Source organism: Dermacentor albipictus, unplaced genomic scaffold (genome assembly GCF_038994185.2).
Source record: "Dermacentor albipictus isolate Rhodes 1998 colony unplaced genomic scaffold, USDA_Dalb.pri_finalv2 scaffold_17, whole genome shotgun sequence".
Classification (NCBI taxonomy): domain Eukaryota; kingdom Metazoa; phylum Arthropoda; class Arachnida; order Ixodida; family Ixodidae; genus Dermacentor; species Dermacentor albipictus.
Window position 1 is genome coordinate 10,592,799 of NW_027225571.1, and position 16,883 is coordinate 10,609,681.

The 16,883-nt window shown below is 48.3% G+C and overlaps 1 protein-coding gene across 1 annotated transcript; it reads left to right on the plus strand.

Moving 5' to 3' along the window:
* Positions 1 to 8,148: 8,148 nt before the first annotated feature.
* LOC139052008 (uncharacterized) lies at positions 8,149 to 9,370 on the plus strand. Its single transcript, XM_070529077.1, has 2 exons — positions 8,149 to 8,625; positions 8,753 to 9,370. The coding sequence occupies exons 1-2, from the start codon at positions 8,398 to 8,400 to the stop codon at positions 8,993 to 8,995; spliced, it is 471 nt and encodes a 156-aa protein (XP_070385178.1). The 5' UTR covers positions 8,149 to 8,397; the 3' UTR covers positions 8,996 to 9,370.
* Positions 9,371 to 16,883: the final 7,513 nt, after the last annotated feature.

Below are 16,883 nucleotides of genomic sequence, written 5' to 3' on the forward strand. Positions count from 1 at the left end.
ACCCGAAGTGTGCCTCATGCGGTGAAGCCCACCTAACGGGGGACCGAAGCTGCAGAAAGCGTCTAAAACAGGTTCGCCGACCAGAACCGTCGTCAGGACGCCAACAATGGAAGCCATCAAAGGAATGCAGCCTCAAGCGTAAACAAAGGTGGTTCGAGTCGGAGGAAGAAGAGCACGGATATACCACGGAAGGATCTATTCCCTTCGACCAGGAAAATTTCCCGGAAGTACATCGTCAAGAAACCGGGCGGGGACCAGAGAAGTCCAAGATGAAGAAGGCAACACCTCAACACCCTCAGTCCAGGGAAACCATTGGCCAACCACAAATGGCGGCACCAAAGGTAAGCTGGGCGCAAGTTGCAGCTCCCACTGCACAACATCATACGAATCACAAATCGGTCGCGGATCAGAAACTTATAGAAGAAAATAGATCACTAAAAGCCAGTCTGGCAGAACTGAAGAAAGAGATGACTGCCCTTAAGCAAACAATGCACGACCTCGCAAACAAAACAAACGAAGCGTCTACAACACATGTTAGTAAACCCACACCAACACCAGAAGAGCCCATAGGAAAGCAGCTGGAAACAATCACACATCAAGTACAGATGATGTTCGCAGAACTGCGTGCTCTTAAGAGACACGTAGACGACTCCCTAAGCTGCATCAAAGTAACCACACGAAAACGCCTTAATGATAGCCCAGGAGCTCCTACCCGTCGTCCTAAAGTGATAGAGACGACGGATAGCGATAGTACCATTCATGGCTGACACGACACACAGAAACATTGAAAACCTTGAGGTATGGCAATGGAATTGCCGTACATTACGTAACAAACATGCTGCCCTTGCACAATATATACAGTCAGCGCCAGTCCTACCCGACATTATATGCCTACAAGAAATTGGGCAAATTACGCAAAAACTAAAAGGATACGAGACGTATTCCAATCCTGATTATCCTAGGGTCGCCAGCTTTGCGAGAAAAGACTTGGCCCTCAGCGTCACGTATATGCCACAGCACGACACACAGCATCAAATACTAACGGTGTGGCCATGCAAAAGGAATAAAGCCAAGACTGTAATCGTAAATATATACAGTCCTCCTCGAGAGCGAGCACCATGCTTCGATACCCTACTAAGTCATGCAATATCAGACATGGAGCGAAAAGACAAGCTGCTAGTGGTTGGTGACTTCAATGCACCACACTCCGCCTGGGGTTACAACAAAGACTCAGTGAAGGGGAAATCACTAGTTGAGACGACAGATCGATACGGCTTAGAACTCATTACAATACCGGGGTGTTACACACGTTTAGGCAATAGTGTAGCGGCGGATACAACCCCAGATCTAGCTTTCTCGAGCCATCCAGGGGAGACGCGGTGGACAAATTTGGAGGAAAATTTGGGCAGTGACCATAACATTGTCTCGATAGGTATCAATTCCCCCAAAATCCGTCGCTCCATAGGGAGGGCTTGCATTACAGACTGGACTGTATATCGAGATAAACAAGAGCAGCTCATTTTCACAGAAGATATTGAAACCTGGGTGGAGCAAATACGCGAAACGCACGAAAGCGCAACGAGGGAGATTGCTACAACATCGGATATAACAGCGGTAGACAGCCGCCTCATACACTTATGGGAAGCACGCAGAAGCCTGACGAGACGATGGAAAAGACAAAGATTAAATAGAAAGCTCAAAATACGTATAGCTCAACTAACACAGGAGGCTAATGCTTATGCACAAACACTTGAAAACAATAATTGGCGCCAATTTTGTGAATCTCTACAAGGAACCTTACACACAAAAAATACATGGGCCATTTTGAGAAGCATGATAGATCCTGCAAGTACAAAAACAGCGACGAACCGAGATCTGCGATTACTTGAATGCGAATTTCAAGACGCTGACACCCATCTCCTAGACACACTAGAAGACATGTATATAGGAGCAAATTCCATGCAAAACCATGATACTCCCACATATTTAGGAGAGAACAATGAGGAACTAGATGCCTCTATATCGGTGGCAGAGGTTTTTGCGGCAGCGCAAACTTTCAAGAAAAATACGGCACCTGGACCGGACAAAATAACCAACGCCATGATTCGCAATCTTAGCCTCAATGCTTTAACAGGGCTAACAGATCTTTTTAACAAACATGTATGGACTGAAGGAGGTCAAATCCCACAGGCATGGAAGCATGCAGAGATAATTCTAATACCGAAGCCAGGGAAACCTAGGGACATAAAAAACCTCCGACCCATATCCCTTACCTCATGCCTGGGTAAACTCTTTGAGAAGGTTATACAAATGAGACTCACTAGGTACATAGAAAACAGCAACCTTTTCCCGGAAACTATGTTCGGCTTTAGACAGCATATGTCGGTACAGGACGTGTTTCTCCTACTGAAAGAAGAAGTATTAAACACAGAGAGAGGAAATGCAGACAGATTCATAGTGGCATTAGATATCAAAAAAGCTTTCGATATCATCTCGCACGAAAGCATTTTAACGGAACTATCAAACATGAACTGCGGACAGCGCACTTATGAATACATAAAATCCTTTCTAGACAACCGCACCGCCACGATAGGGCTAGGATCCACCCGCTCAGATGTTCTACAGACCCCCAAAAGAGGAACGCCGCAAGGTTCAATTCTTTCACCGCTACTCTTCAATATAGGGATGAAAGGACTAGCGGTGAAACTACAACGGATCCCAAACTTAGGACATGCGATTTACGCGGACGACGTAACTCTCTGGACCGCAAAGGGATCTTTAGGGGAACGTCAGGAAACCCTCCAGAAGGCAATTAGCATTGTTGAGGATCATGTAACAAAAGCTGGCATGAATTGCGCCCCGGAGAAGTCCGAACTAAAACGAGTAAGAGCGCCTTATACACGAAAGGACGATAGACTTCCGATAAAGCTTGCTATGGGAGGTCAAACAATACAGGAGGTATCTAAAGCTCGAATACTCGGACTATGGATACAGGAAAATGGAGCAGTAGGGCACACGATCGCAAATCTCCGCAAAATGGTTAACAGCGTGTCTAGGATGATAAATAGAGTAGCAAGAAACAGAAAAGGCTTCAAGGAGGAAGAGACGATAAGGCTCGTACAGGCATTTATCATAAGCCGTGTAACCTTTGGCCTTCCTTTCCAAAAAGTATCAAACTCATAGGTAACTAAAATAAACACCCTTATACGCTCAGCTTATAAGGCGGCGCTTGGTCTACCGCTTTGCACTAGCACGACCCTTTTTAATGCAATGGGTATTAGCAACACATTTGAAGAACTCGTGGCTGCAACACTGATTGCACAACGAGAAAGGCTCAATTCCACGAAGCAAGGTCGAACACTTCTTTGTCGATTAGGGTATCCACTCAGACCGGCACATTGTAACGACCAAACAGAACTCCTCCCACCGAACATACGAGCCCAGATCTCTGTGTCCCCAATCCCTAAAAACATGAGCGAGAAATACCACAGACAACGGCGCCTTGCACGGGCCAGGACACTCGAACGCAGGTTCGGTAGAAATCCGGAGGTTTATTACACGGACGCGTGCAAACAGGATAGCAAAACTTTCACTGTGGTAGCCACAAACGCACAAACTACTATTTCCGCAACAGTCAGAACAGGGTCGGTGGCCACAGCAGAGGCTACTGCGGTGGCTCTGGCTATACGTGACGCTGAAAATAGAGCACGTTCTGCGGTAATACTAACCGACTCGCAGTCGGCATGTCGCCTTTTCATGGCAGGCACCCTGCCCAAACTCACCATCAAAATCCTAGGAAGAAATCTCACGGAACACCACGCTATTACGTGGTGTCCGGCGCACGCCGGAGTGACGGGTAACGAGAGGGCGGACCGCCTCGCTCGAGAATATAGCATCCGAGCGACGGAACGCACTCTCGTAGAATCCCCGATCACAGCAAAAGATATCTTAGAGGCACAGAGACGAGGAAGGCAACAATATAGCTTTCCAGACACATCCTTGGACTCAGCGCAAATGCGGGACTGGCGCCGACTACAAACCCGTACATACCCACACCTACTCCTACTACACCACATACACCCCACCCGGTATCCCAACACTTGCCCTTGGTGCGGAGGGCGACCATCTCTTGACCATATCACATGGTCGTGCCAGAGTCGGCCACAAGAAATCCAATCACCCCTTATGGGGCAAAACTCCAACAGTAGGCAGTGGGAGGTGTGGCTAGCCAGCACGGTGCGGGAGGACCAATTGGCCCTTCTCGACCAAGCCCGGCGTGCCGCGATCGCCAGTGGGACCCTGGACTGAGGGACCCACCCACTGGACCTGAATGTGATTTTTTTTCTTTTTTTAAATAAAAGTTTTATACTACAACTATAGAGGTTCTTCTAAGTTCAACTAACGCCAATTTTAAATAACAAACTTGCCAGTTTGTTCCGAAGGGCGAAGCAATTACAGCAATAGCAAAGTGCACTGTGATTGGTCTCTTTCGTTTTGGGCGTCTACTCTGGGATTTCGCCTCATAGATTTTTGTGCCGCAGTCCAGGGATTTCTTAAGGACTTCAATCGAATGCCGTGCTACACGTGTGCCTTTTCTTTCTTTCGTATGCTTTTCAATTAATGATTATTGGTTCTTTTTACTGTTCATTCAATTAGTTTTACGAGATGTTGGTTCACGTTTTAACGTTTGATGCTAAGTTGGATGGCTAACCACAATGACTCCTCGACCGGCGTTCAACCTATGCGGAGCTGCGACAAATATTGGCGTCACGGAGCCCAGAAGGCAGCTCCTGGTGGATCGAAAAAACAGTGCCTTCCCAGGTAGTAAAGTCTCTTGCGCGGGGGTAATACTGAATTGTTCCGCCTGCTGAGGCAAGCGTCTGTGGCCGAGTGTTTTTTTTTTGTTTACTTCACGCATTTGAAATCCCAATAGAAATACACATGTTTTTGTATATACAATACACGACAACATACCTAATATGCCATGCTCTAACACTTCTTCAAGAAAACAGGCTCATCTCGCAACTATTCCCACTCTGGCTGCTCGGTCTGTGACATGTATACATCACGTAAGTACGCCACGCTCTCAACGGTTAGAGTATAGGGCTTCTATGCCAGAGGTTTCATTCCAAACGATGGTCGACCTCTCTGCACAGGCGGTTTATACGTTTAATTTTATACGCTTTCTTATGCGCGGTTTATCGCGAATAATTGAGAGAGAACTGACCGTTACGCAAACTTCATTTTAGTCCTGTGTATTACGTGCGTGGTCCTTACGCGAAAATGATTCAAGATATTAGGATAACAGAAACCATCGGCTAATCAACTTGTCTGCCACACAACCGGCTGTATACTCTACACGTACCACTTGCTCTAACTTGCACAATTCTAAAGCGGAGCTTTCCTTGCCTCTTCTCCGGGGTTTGGAATTCGTCATTGCTTCCTCACCGGGTGTATCTGTGGATGTATTAAGAGAACTTGATACTCTAGGCATTTGCTTGCTGCTGTCTGGGCTATAGTATAGACAACTTGAGCCACTGAGCATTTGTCATCGGCTATGTGCCAATGGGATGTGGCGAGTGTCGGCGAATCCTTCACGACGATTGGGCCTTTCTTGCGCAACGGGCATGAAGCCTTGAATGTAATTAAAGATGTGTCATGCTTACCTGGGTGCGTACGCCTCCGAACAAAATTCTTCGTTCGACAAGCATGACACCTCGTGTCTTCCGCTTCCTGATTTTACCTCGCCTAACTGCAACATACCTAGTGTCATTTAGATTGCAACAATGGTATGAAATCGTGTTTTTTTAGAATTTAAACAATTATATTGTACGCGATAGAATACGTGGACATTACAATTACGGTCATTCAGGAACTACGTGTAAAATTCTAACCTGGACCAAGTAGGTGGACCAACCACGATTCTGTCGATCATTATCGGAAATCAGGCATTAATCAAAAAGAAGAGAATAAATTTTAGGTGCATGAATTCGCCATGAGGGAAAGACAGGCATCATGTTGTGTCATTATCTAAAGCAGAAAATTTCTTTGAAATTTGATCCTGGGAGTCGCTGGATGGTAATACAACGATTACAGTAAGGTGTGTTCTGTTCGCTGCAATAATGTAAAAATAAGGCTGAATGTTTATAAATTATCTTACATTGCAAGATTGCAAAAAACAATGGCTTAGCAGCCATTCATTGCAAATGGCTTAAATTTTTCTAGCAGCAGTCTACTTCATATGCTATGCACATTAACTCTTTCGCCCCCTCGCCTATTCAAATCGATCACCGGTTATCGATGCCTTAGATGGCCGGTTTCGACACGTTGTAGCCGTTTCTCATCAACTTGACGCCGTCCAACAGCTAGTACACGTACTGTACTTTCATAATCAGTATAAATTTTCCCGATTTTTAACGGATCTTATTGCGAACTAATGTGCGTATGTTCTAGCGAAAAGGGGCGTGGCTGTCACCCTCTGCCTCGCTGCAGAAAGTGCGTCGCTCAGGATTGCGCCGCACTAGCAGCAAAACTTTGTACTCAGATGACTCCCAGTTGTCGCGAAACAAATAAATTGCCGGCTTTGTCTGTCCGAGAGTGCTGAGCGGTGATAATTACCCGAAAATGACGCCAGCTGTTCACTAGTGAGGTTCGGTTTGGAGTCCGACTCGTTTTATTCCACCAGATTCTATTTCTGAAGGTCTGCCCCCTGTCCAACACGTTGGCCTGGAATTTTCAACCGGTTTCCAGCAGTTTCGATGTCGTTTCTCGCGTAAACCCCCGGCAAGGAGCGCGGCCGGTGCCCACTGCGTATTAATCGAAAGTCATGGCGTCGCCCCAAGCGGCTGTGTCGCGAGAACAGCGTCGCGCTCCAAACTATGCTGCGCACCCGCACTTGAATTTAGTGATGAGGGCTCGAGTTATGATTCTGAAGATGACAGCCAAGCAGATTCGGTGTTTTGAGTCAGCATGGCACATCCGCAGCTGTTGAGCAGTCTGATTCCTTGTGCGCGCTACCAGCCGATCTTATGGCGCGACCTGAGAGCGCTGCTGATTATCTTCAGGGTGCATACCTCGCTTAGTCATGATGTGCTGCCATCGGCAGCAAAGAAACATCCGTTCCCGAAAAGAAGGTCGCTCGTGGGGCATCCCGTCCCAGCACCACGAAGCAGCGCACGACAGCTTACAACGGCGCGGGATTTCTTTCCACTCTTCTTCTTTGCAGAGCCGATAAAGAAAATCTGCAAAATTGCACACACATATGTCTGGGTGCATAATTTTGTAGTTGCCCAACCACGCTGAGAGCGATAGGTCCTTGAAAGCGGTGCATGACTCCAGACGAACTGTAAAGTAACGTTCCGAGCTTCTCATCAGACCATCCTCAAGAGATGCCGAAAAGGTGGAACTGCAAAATGTGTTACGAGGACTGCAAAGCTCAAAAGCAAGACGTTTTGCCAGACGTCTTGTGGGAAAAGAGCAGATTGCACCTGTCCTTCACTAAATCCATGAAACGCTTCACCGCAAGGCATGAGGGATAAACTGGTCTTAGTTTTTTTTCCTTCTTTTCTTTGTATCCATAGAACGCCAGTGTTTTTTCAGACCCTATTGATCGGTTGTTTATCATTGCAATGTGTATTCCGAATTTACTTTGTATTATTGTTTTTGTAGCTATCATGTTTCTTATTGTTGTTTTTATCAACTGGATGCAGAAATGGCGCGTTGTAGAGCTTTTATGTTTGCGGTATTTATTATTTTCTTTGGCAACGTATGTTTCTGGAAAGAGCACATGTCTATGCAAAATATGTTATGATGCAATGTGCGCTGGAATATTATTTGTAGTGGTATTGTACTGAAGACCTAGAAAGAAAGGAACATTTTCTATCGCTAAAGAAAAAGTTAAAACACAACTTTCTGTTAAAGCAGCACCGCACAGTTTGTCCCAGGAACACGCGCTTTTATGAAATCCAGGAGTACAATTCTAACTTGTGATTTGTTCCATCAGCATCCGGCAATAATAATCATTGTGCATCAATACATAGTTTTAATAGGCACTACGTATTGTTTACGGCGTTCGAATTAGCATTGCTAACAATCCAAAGCAGTGTGAGGCTGCAAAAGCTGGCGCCGCTCGCGAGATGATTGGCACGACGAAGGAGAAAAAAAGCCCGCCCCTCCGCGCGCCGTTGCACGGGGCTCGCGAAGGCAGCTCGAGTGGCCAGAGCAGCCCCGGCTGAGACCACGGCAGGCGGCCGTTCTCGAAACTGCGGGCGCTGCTCGCCGTGAGGCCCGGCCTTCCACCCGATTCCCGGTGAGCTCGACGGCCGAGGACGACGCCGGGTCGAGCCAGTGGCCGCGGAGAACTGACGCCGAGCGAGGAGGACGCTGAGCCCCGCCGCCATGACGCTCGAGGAGGGTCAAGCCGAGAAGGAAGCGGCCCCGCCCAGGAAGACCCGGGCGAAGCGGAAGCCGGCTGCTGCCGACGACGGGGGCAGTCCATCCGAAGAGGCACCCGTCGTCAAGCGGCCGCGAGGAAGGACTGCCAAGGACCCGTCCAAACCAACGACGGGGTCCCGGTCTGTGAAACCAGGAACGCCGAAAGCCAACGCGACCACGGCTTCGGCCAAGGTGAGGAAGGCCTCCGATGAAGCGGCACGCGACGCCGACGTGAACGTCCCGTCCACCAGCAAGGGACTTTCACAAAAGGCGCCGAAAGTGAGGCGCAAGACGCAACCACGGAGCTCCTCCCCCGCAGATGCCTCCTCGGTCGCTGCCAGGGCTACCAAGCGACGGCACCGCTCGCGTAGTCACTCCCACGCCAGCAGCAGCCACCACCATGCCAGGAGGGAAAGGAGCCGTGGCGGATCTCGACACTCGTCCCGCCGCGGCCGAGGTGGCCGCAAGCACAGAGGCAGTCACCGAGGGACGTCCCGCACCAGCTCGGAGAGCACCCACGGGAGAAAGCGGGGACGCCGCAGCCGACGCCACCGCTCCCTGAGCACCTCGTCTGCAGCGAGCACGGCAACCAAGACTGGCGGGAGACGGCGCCGCCACGCCCGTAGCAACCGCTCGTCGTCGAGCCGTGGAGGCAGGCGTGCCAAGTCCAAGATGGCGGCACGCAGATCTTCCTCGAGATCACGGCGGGCCAAGCGGACGAGTGCTGCCAAGGCCGCGAAAAGTGGCAGACGCAAGTGACCCCAGTGATCGGTGAAGGACGCCGGTCGGATCTAGAGGAAATCCACACTTTGGTTTCGCCTTTTTGGCGACCCGTTGACGGTCGAGAAATTATTAAGCGCCCCCGTCGCGTTGTTGGAACTTAGACCGGAACCGTCTCTGAAATAATCCAAAATAAATTTCGCTTCCAAGGTGCCAAGCCTTTGTACAATTATTGCTTGCAGAGGTGGTTTGCAAGGGTGTTTGTTAATCTTAATAGGTGTCTTGAGTTTTATGAATGCATGCACAGCAAGACAAGTTTAAGAAAAAGCCTTTTGAGGAGCCATGCCGCATTACGATTTGCCGTGATGAAATAGGAAAATCGACTCAGTGCTCTACTTAGGGGTAACCCTTGATTCCGCTCTGAACTGGAAGCCTCATATCGATAGGCTGTGTGGTAAGGTCTCTTCCGCAAGCTTAGTATTTACAAATTTGCGGAGTAATTTCAGTTTCGAAACGTTCAGAACCTTGTATTTTTGTCTCGTTCATTCTCACTTAGCCTACTGTATTGAAGCCTCGGGATTTACATACAAAACATACTTGGAGCCTGTAGTACGGCTTCAGAAGAAAGCTTTACGGATGATCTACTAGGCTAGCTTTACTACACCGTCAAGTAATCTTTTTTTGCGAACAGCATCATGTCATTATCGCACCTGCGAGATTACCGCGTTTCCTCAATAGTATGCTCGATAACGAGATGCAACACGCCATTTCTTGCCACAATCTTCAATTAATCGGCATTTAACAGTCGCTCAGACTTCTTCCAGAAATTTCACGTGCCGATATGTCGCAACCAGTACGGCCAGCGACCCATACATTATATAGTTGTCAAAATATGGAACTCGCTTCCTGAAAACATTAGGCAGTCAGCAAAGTTTAATACTACTCTAAAAGAACTCTTTCTTTGTGATCTAAATTGGTTAGACTTTAACGAAAGTTATAATGATGGCAACAAATGGATACAGCGTAGCTGTCACGCTTTCTTGTTGTTTCTACGTACATATGTGTTTATGGATGTGTAGTCACGTAAATGTCCATTCCGATGCACCCTTGTTTTTATTCAACACACCGTGCATCAAATGTATATTGGCCTTGCGCTCCACCACTGGAAAAGCTGGCGCCACCGTCGGCGGGACGGCTATTAGGGATCACGTGGACATAGCGGCCGCGTCGTCTGCTTCGGGAGCGCCGAAGCGAGCTGAAAACGAGTTTAAATTCCCTCGTACGCTGCGGTCCTCATATAGTGGCCAGATTTTCCCGCTTCGAATGTCTCCTTTACAAGGATTGAAAGCACCACAATAGGTAGTGGCTGCCTTTGAAGGGGCGCAACATGGTAGGCTACTGCTCGGGGCCGCCGTGCCGGACGCACGCAACGGAGCCCTGCGTCCGCCTTATTCACACGTAGCCGCAAGACAAGAAGCTGCGTGAAGCTTGGCTCGCGAAACATAAAACCTGCAGACAGCCATCGGCTACAACTCGGGTGTGCAGCAAGCACAGACGCGAGGAAGATTTCTGTTACGGCGCTGGGACTGCGAAATTCGGAAAACACGCACTGAGACGCTCGCCCGAGTCCGCTGCCCGACTAATGTCATGGAGGTTTGGTCTATGAATTGTCGATGCTAAAGATACTGGCAAGTTCACTGGAGTGGAAAGGGAGCGGTAAGAAGCACATTAAAGAAAAGCATGGCATATGGTCATGTTTGTGTTATGATATATTGCACTGGATTACAAAAAAAAAGAAGCAGCAGGAAATCGCACGCTGAGAACAGCGATAAACATAAAGTGTGACCCAACCCGAGTAATAATATTGATACGTCCAAGATTTCAGAATAAAAAGGAAGATTGAATCGCCGCGACGTTACATCACCCCGTAGGCGCCGGAGTCTCTACAATGAAATTATTTTTGAACAGCTCTGATAGCGTCCACGCAACAATGGTTGCTTGTACACTGTCAAATGCTCATATTCTGCGGCCTAAAGCTCATGGCACGGTGCGAAAGCACGCACGCGGCGAAAGCGAAACAGTGCGCGGACAAGCATGCAGACGCGCAGTCGGTCGCTGCGAATCTATGCCATCGCTTTATTGAGGCTTCATTCTATTACGCTCCATTTAGTTATACAAACACTATAAGAACATATTTCCCATAGTTTGCTCTCAGCGTTTACCTACCTTTCACGCAAGAAGCCGGTTCGGGAGACTCCATCGCGGCGACCGCGCGCAGTGGCGTTCATTGTACGTATTCGGTAAAGAGATAGCGTCTGTAAACGACTCTGTACTTTCAGTTTGCCCAAGATTATTATTTAGACAGTAAAAGACGTCTCTCGTTTCGTAAGCATTTACAGAAATGTCCGGGAGAGCTCGCGCGGGGTGCTTTCAGTGAGCGCCGTAAGCGAAACCTATTAGGAGCGCGCCGCCTGATCCCTCATACTACGCCAGCGAGGCGCTTCCGATAGATGGCGACTCCGTAACTCCTCGCCGCCAATACAGCATATCAGTGTACATTCTTGCTGCGCCGAGCAAATAACAATGACATCTTACCGTTTTGCAAGCGGCTTAAGTCACAAATGTTGAACCAATTCTTTTTGTGTAACCGTTTCATGTATCCTTATCGCAAGCATGTAAGTGTGCGGGCTGCCGTCAGAGGGAGACCATGGGTCTTGTCTTGTATACGCGCTGCCTCACTGGTGGGGTGGAGCTCCTGTCGTGGGCGAGACTTAGCAGCTTGGCCAGCAACTAAGCCTTTTCGCTTCTGGGTGCCGATGGCTGTGACGTCGGCATGCGGGGAATGGCGCGCGCCCGAGCCGGCGGGGGCCATGGCTGTTTCCCTCCTGCGGTGGTCTGCACCTTTGTTTATGGGTTTTCGTTTCGTTGCATTTGCTTCCCTTTTTTTTTGCTCTTGTTTTGTTTGTTTGATCCAAAACAAGAAATGATTGTGCCCGTGTCTGAATCGTTTAGTTTTCTTTGTATAACTGCATGGATCCATAACTAGCCTACGGCTAAGGATTCAGACGTTGTCGCATGCCAGTTTTGATTACTTGAATAAAATTACTGTTTAGTTGAATTGAAGTGTAATTGAAGAAGGTTTCAAGCAGCTCCTCGTTGGCGCCTCGACCGGCCGAGTCGTTCAGGGCTGGCAGCGCTGCAAGGAGTGGACAGCGCATGAATAAATGGCGGACGCCGGGGTCCCAGAGTGTGGGTAATAAATGTTTAATGCTAGAGCCCTTCCCGCTCAACAACCTGTATTTTAGCTTTTACAGCGAAACTGTATATCACTAGGGTTCCTTGTATTTTTGTTCTTCCCAAACAGACCGTAACATCATCAATGGCTCGTACCCCGTATATGCAAGCAAATATAATGTAATGGCTCATAGCACCGTAAGGCGGAGGCTACAAGCACTCGGCAAAGTGCACCGAACAGTGCATGCATTCTTTGGACTCACGCATCCAAAGTACAGAACAGCATACGTTTAAATAAAGAACAAGCTCAATAGAGGCATCCGGACCACCTAATTGATCATAAGGCGCTCGTGATAGGAATGGGAAGCACGTAACACTCCCCGCAAACGTTTACCGGTAAACATTACTGCTTCGCAAGTTTCCGCGGCCACGCCAGCTTTCGACGTGGGGTGTTACGCGCGAGGCCGTTCGTATATAGAATAATCAGCCTAGCAACTCATTGCAGTGTTCTTGCAGCACTGCCACGGGCGGCACCGTGCTGTCAAAATTACGATTTCTGTCATTCGTACTATTAATCTAACATGCCACTACCAACATCACTCCAAAGTCATAAAGCATTGCACACCAGACTCAACAGTTCTAGTAGTGGTTGTAAACAGCTTCGCTGGTCATCCACCTTCCCACATTCCAATGGCTCAAAAGATGTTTCTGGAGTCTTTCCTTTTATTACCAAGAAAGAGAGGGTGGCACCGTGCTGTGTGTTTTTACTCTTGCCATGTTAAGAAGGACTTGCCATTAGTGCTTGCAGAAAAAATCCTTTATGACCGGATTTTGGTCACTATTCACTTGTTCTTTTGCTTGCCTCAAGTGATGGGTCCTACCAACGCAGCGGATAGATGGCACCAGATTGATTAAACTGTACATCCGGCGAAATACCAAAAGGAGTGAAGTGGAAATATTCAAAAAGAAGCATTAGGCAACTAAATGATAACATAAATTCTGGGAGGGCTTATTCATACAACTAGTTAACTTTGGATGATAGGCAAGTTCAGCCTCCTATCTTTTTAGTATTTGGAACTGTTTGTAAATCTCGTTCTTTCGTTTATTAAATCCTAATGTTCACGTACACAATTCGTACATTTAACGGGAAGGTAGTGACCTAGTTCGTTGGTGTGTCGGTCTGAGTAAATTAAAGAACACCATGACGCTGGCACTTTCAGTGAAGCAGATGTGACATTCGCAGCAGCCCGGATTCATGTTAACCATCTGAGGTCACAGATCAGTTGCGTGGAATCCCACAAATTTGAAGAACCGTCATGGAAAGGAAACTGGTCATCAACCCGAGTGTAGCACATAGGTACAACGAGAACCCTCAGGGTCTCAGAAAGAAAATGTCCCAGTTGATGAAAAATTAATTCTGGGCCGAGATTCGAACCCGGGATCAACGCCTTTCTTGGGTGGTCGCTATCCCATCTGAGTGCCCCAGAATGCTAGCACATCGCAGTTCGATCTATTAGCGTACTGTTAGCTGCAATCGGTTCCAGCCACCCTTTGTAGTTTCGTTCTACATTCGGGTGGATGACAGTTTTAAGTTTTATGTTAGGTTTTATGTGTGTAGCGTTTTATGTGTGTAGCAGCGCAATACAGCGAAAGAAATGCCGGAAGTGGCAGAGTGAGTTTCCTGTCACCTCACTGTCGCAAGTGTACCCAGTGAGCCTATACCCAGCAGAGCTCTTGACGATACGTGCTATTGGGGCGGCGCTCAAACTTACTGCGTGGAGTACACGTTATTGATTACTTATTCAAATTTTTAATGAAGGCGCTGCAGAAGCAAAACCCCGAATGGGAGGGGAGCGGGGGGATGGATGCGATTAGGAGGAGTAAAGGTGTTTTTTTTTTCACCGTAATAAGAGCGCAAATTGAGGCATTCAAAAATGACAAGCGTTGGCCATCTTTTGGAGTCATAGAAGCACAGAGAAAAATGCGCTTTGAAGTTAGACTCAGGAACAGGGATGAAAATACAGTGGTGTCTAAAGGGCACAAATATCTATAGCTCAAGAGCATGAACCTGGTATAGGGGAAGAAATAGAGAACGTACGGTGCCATCAAAAAGAAGGTAATTAGAGAAACAGTGATGGTGAAAATGAAAAAAAATTATAAAATATCCGCGGATATTTACACATACGGCAAAAAAGAAATCGAGATAAAAGTTCTGTAGGATAATAGAAACGAGAGGGCAGAAATATACCGGAATAATATTAGCAACAGGAGGAGCGATTTGCCTCCTGCAGCTCAAGTCCGGAGAAAGATCAGTACATCGTGCCAAGATATTCACACAGCAAGAATTGTAAGGAACGTCCGCCTTCCAGAAGTGCTGGGATTCTAATCGGATGGAAGCATTAAGCGCATTAACCACAATATTGCATAATCACACGGACCAGCTGAAGCAACGGGGAATTGTTGAAGCAGCTCCGATGGAGGAGCTGGCGGAATCATGCGCCACAGAGTAATCGATTACCTTGCATTGCAGAGAACTTGAGTGCGTAAAACACGTTGATATACTTGTCTTTTTCACAGATCTCCTTTTTGCTTACGGCCTGTGATGCATGTATTGACTTCGATGGCCATGGAATTTGCACGTGCTTGGCAATAAAGTTTCAGGTGGAAATCAGCGCTCGTCATGTGGTTTTCACTCTGTTTCGTTTTTCGCACTCTGATATATGAACGGGACCAGCAACTAGACCAGCTTTCCACCTTGCTCCTCTTATAGTCTGTGAATTTCCTTCATGAAACTGTTCTTTTCTCATGGGTATGGGAAATAACAATGCATATATGCTGACGCAGCCGCGTTCTGTACGTCCCACGCATGCCACCACGCGTCCCACGTCCTTCTTGTCCGGTCATGAGCGAAAGGAAGGTCTCAGCGCCTTTGCGAGTGCTTGCGGCCATTCAGCGGAGGCCCGCTAGTAGCCGCATGGTCACAACGCTGGCGATCATTGTGACGTGATGAGGGAAGGTTGCAGCAGCGAGCGCTCATGCAGGTGCGAAAGTGAGCACCACCATGGCGTTGCGTCTGCCTTGACCATTCCAGTTTCCCTTGCCTCCGAAACTCGGCAGATCACGTGACTTTCAATATGTGGTACGCGGGCCGCCAAACCCAGATCTAAGCAAAATGGCAACGAAGTACATGTATAACAAGTGCTTTCATTGTTTCATGCTCTTGCCGCTGCAGTCGTCTGGTATTGCACAGTGGACATGTTCTTTCTTTCTTTTTTGAGTAAGCGACATCTCCAGCTGCCGCGACTGCAACTATGTTTGACGTACAAGACGCGCCCGGCCCCGCCCCCTTCTGGCTTTCTGCAGCGGTAGTGTTTGACGAAGTAGTCTCTCGCAGCGTACATCCATTTCGTTTTACTGCGACGATTACGTTATTGCGAAATTCTTGCTTCGTTTTCGGTACATTGTGATAGGTAGGTAGGCAGGTTCGTGTCTCGCCTCACTTAAAGAAATACGAAATAACGTGAGACTTATGTGGCAATTAATCGAATCGCCGTCGCCAAGCGCTTCAGCCGCGGGTGCTCTAACCACTGAAGAAAAAAAGTATTGGAGTGCGCTTAAGATTTCAATTTGAGTGAAACGCGACAGCATTCCGAAGCTAGTTCTCACGCGTTAATCAAGTTTTAACATTTCTTCGCCAAAGTACGAATGCCACTGTCCTTGTGACATACACCACGCACATGCAATGGCCATATACACGTACGATTCTATAGCACGCAGTGGCTGATGACCTCTCAATCGGTGTTTTTCACCTACGCTCGACCACTGACTATGTAGAACCCAACAATCGAAATGTCGCAGCATGTTCCTTCAGCGAGCCAGAGCCGAGCCCGGGCGTTGCATAGTGCGGCTCGGGCCGAGAAATCAGGCCTGTGGAGGGCTTACCATGGGCACACTGCTTGCCCATCCGACTTGCGAGCAGGAAGTCTGCATCCCTCATGTTCCACTGTCGTCGCGCGTCGTGTCCTATGTGTGCGAATGGAAGCTCGCGAGGGAAGCCGACGATCGCGCGCGAAGACAGGAAGCGGACAGAAAACGTGCTGCCTTCCGTCGCGCGAAAGGCCGTGGGGGAGGGGAAGGAGGGACCGAGGGGGGCGGATGGCGTTGTGCTCCGGCAGCAACTGCGCATTTTGCGACCGGGTGCAATGGGATCTGAAGATATGGAGGAAAGTGGGGATGCGGCGCGGGAGGGAGTGGGAGCGAGCTTGAACGGAATCTGAAAACGGCGCATACCTTTGTGCGCGCTGCCTTCTGGCCACCCTGACGTTGAAGCGATCGACCGCAAAAATGTCTGATCGCTGGCTGGTGCTGCCGCACTTGCTTACACCGCCGTTTTGAAAGCGAGTGTGCGCCCTCATCCCAGTGTGATTTCTTCATGTTCGGTTATGCGCGCTGATACCATGCTTGTGAATTCGCTTAGCACGCGAATGTTTCAAGTT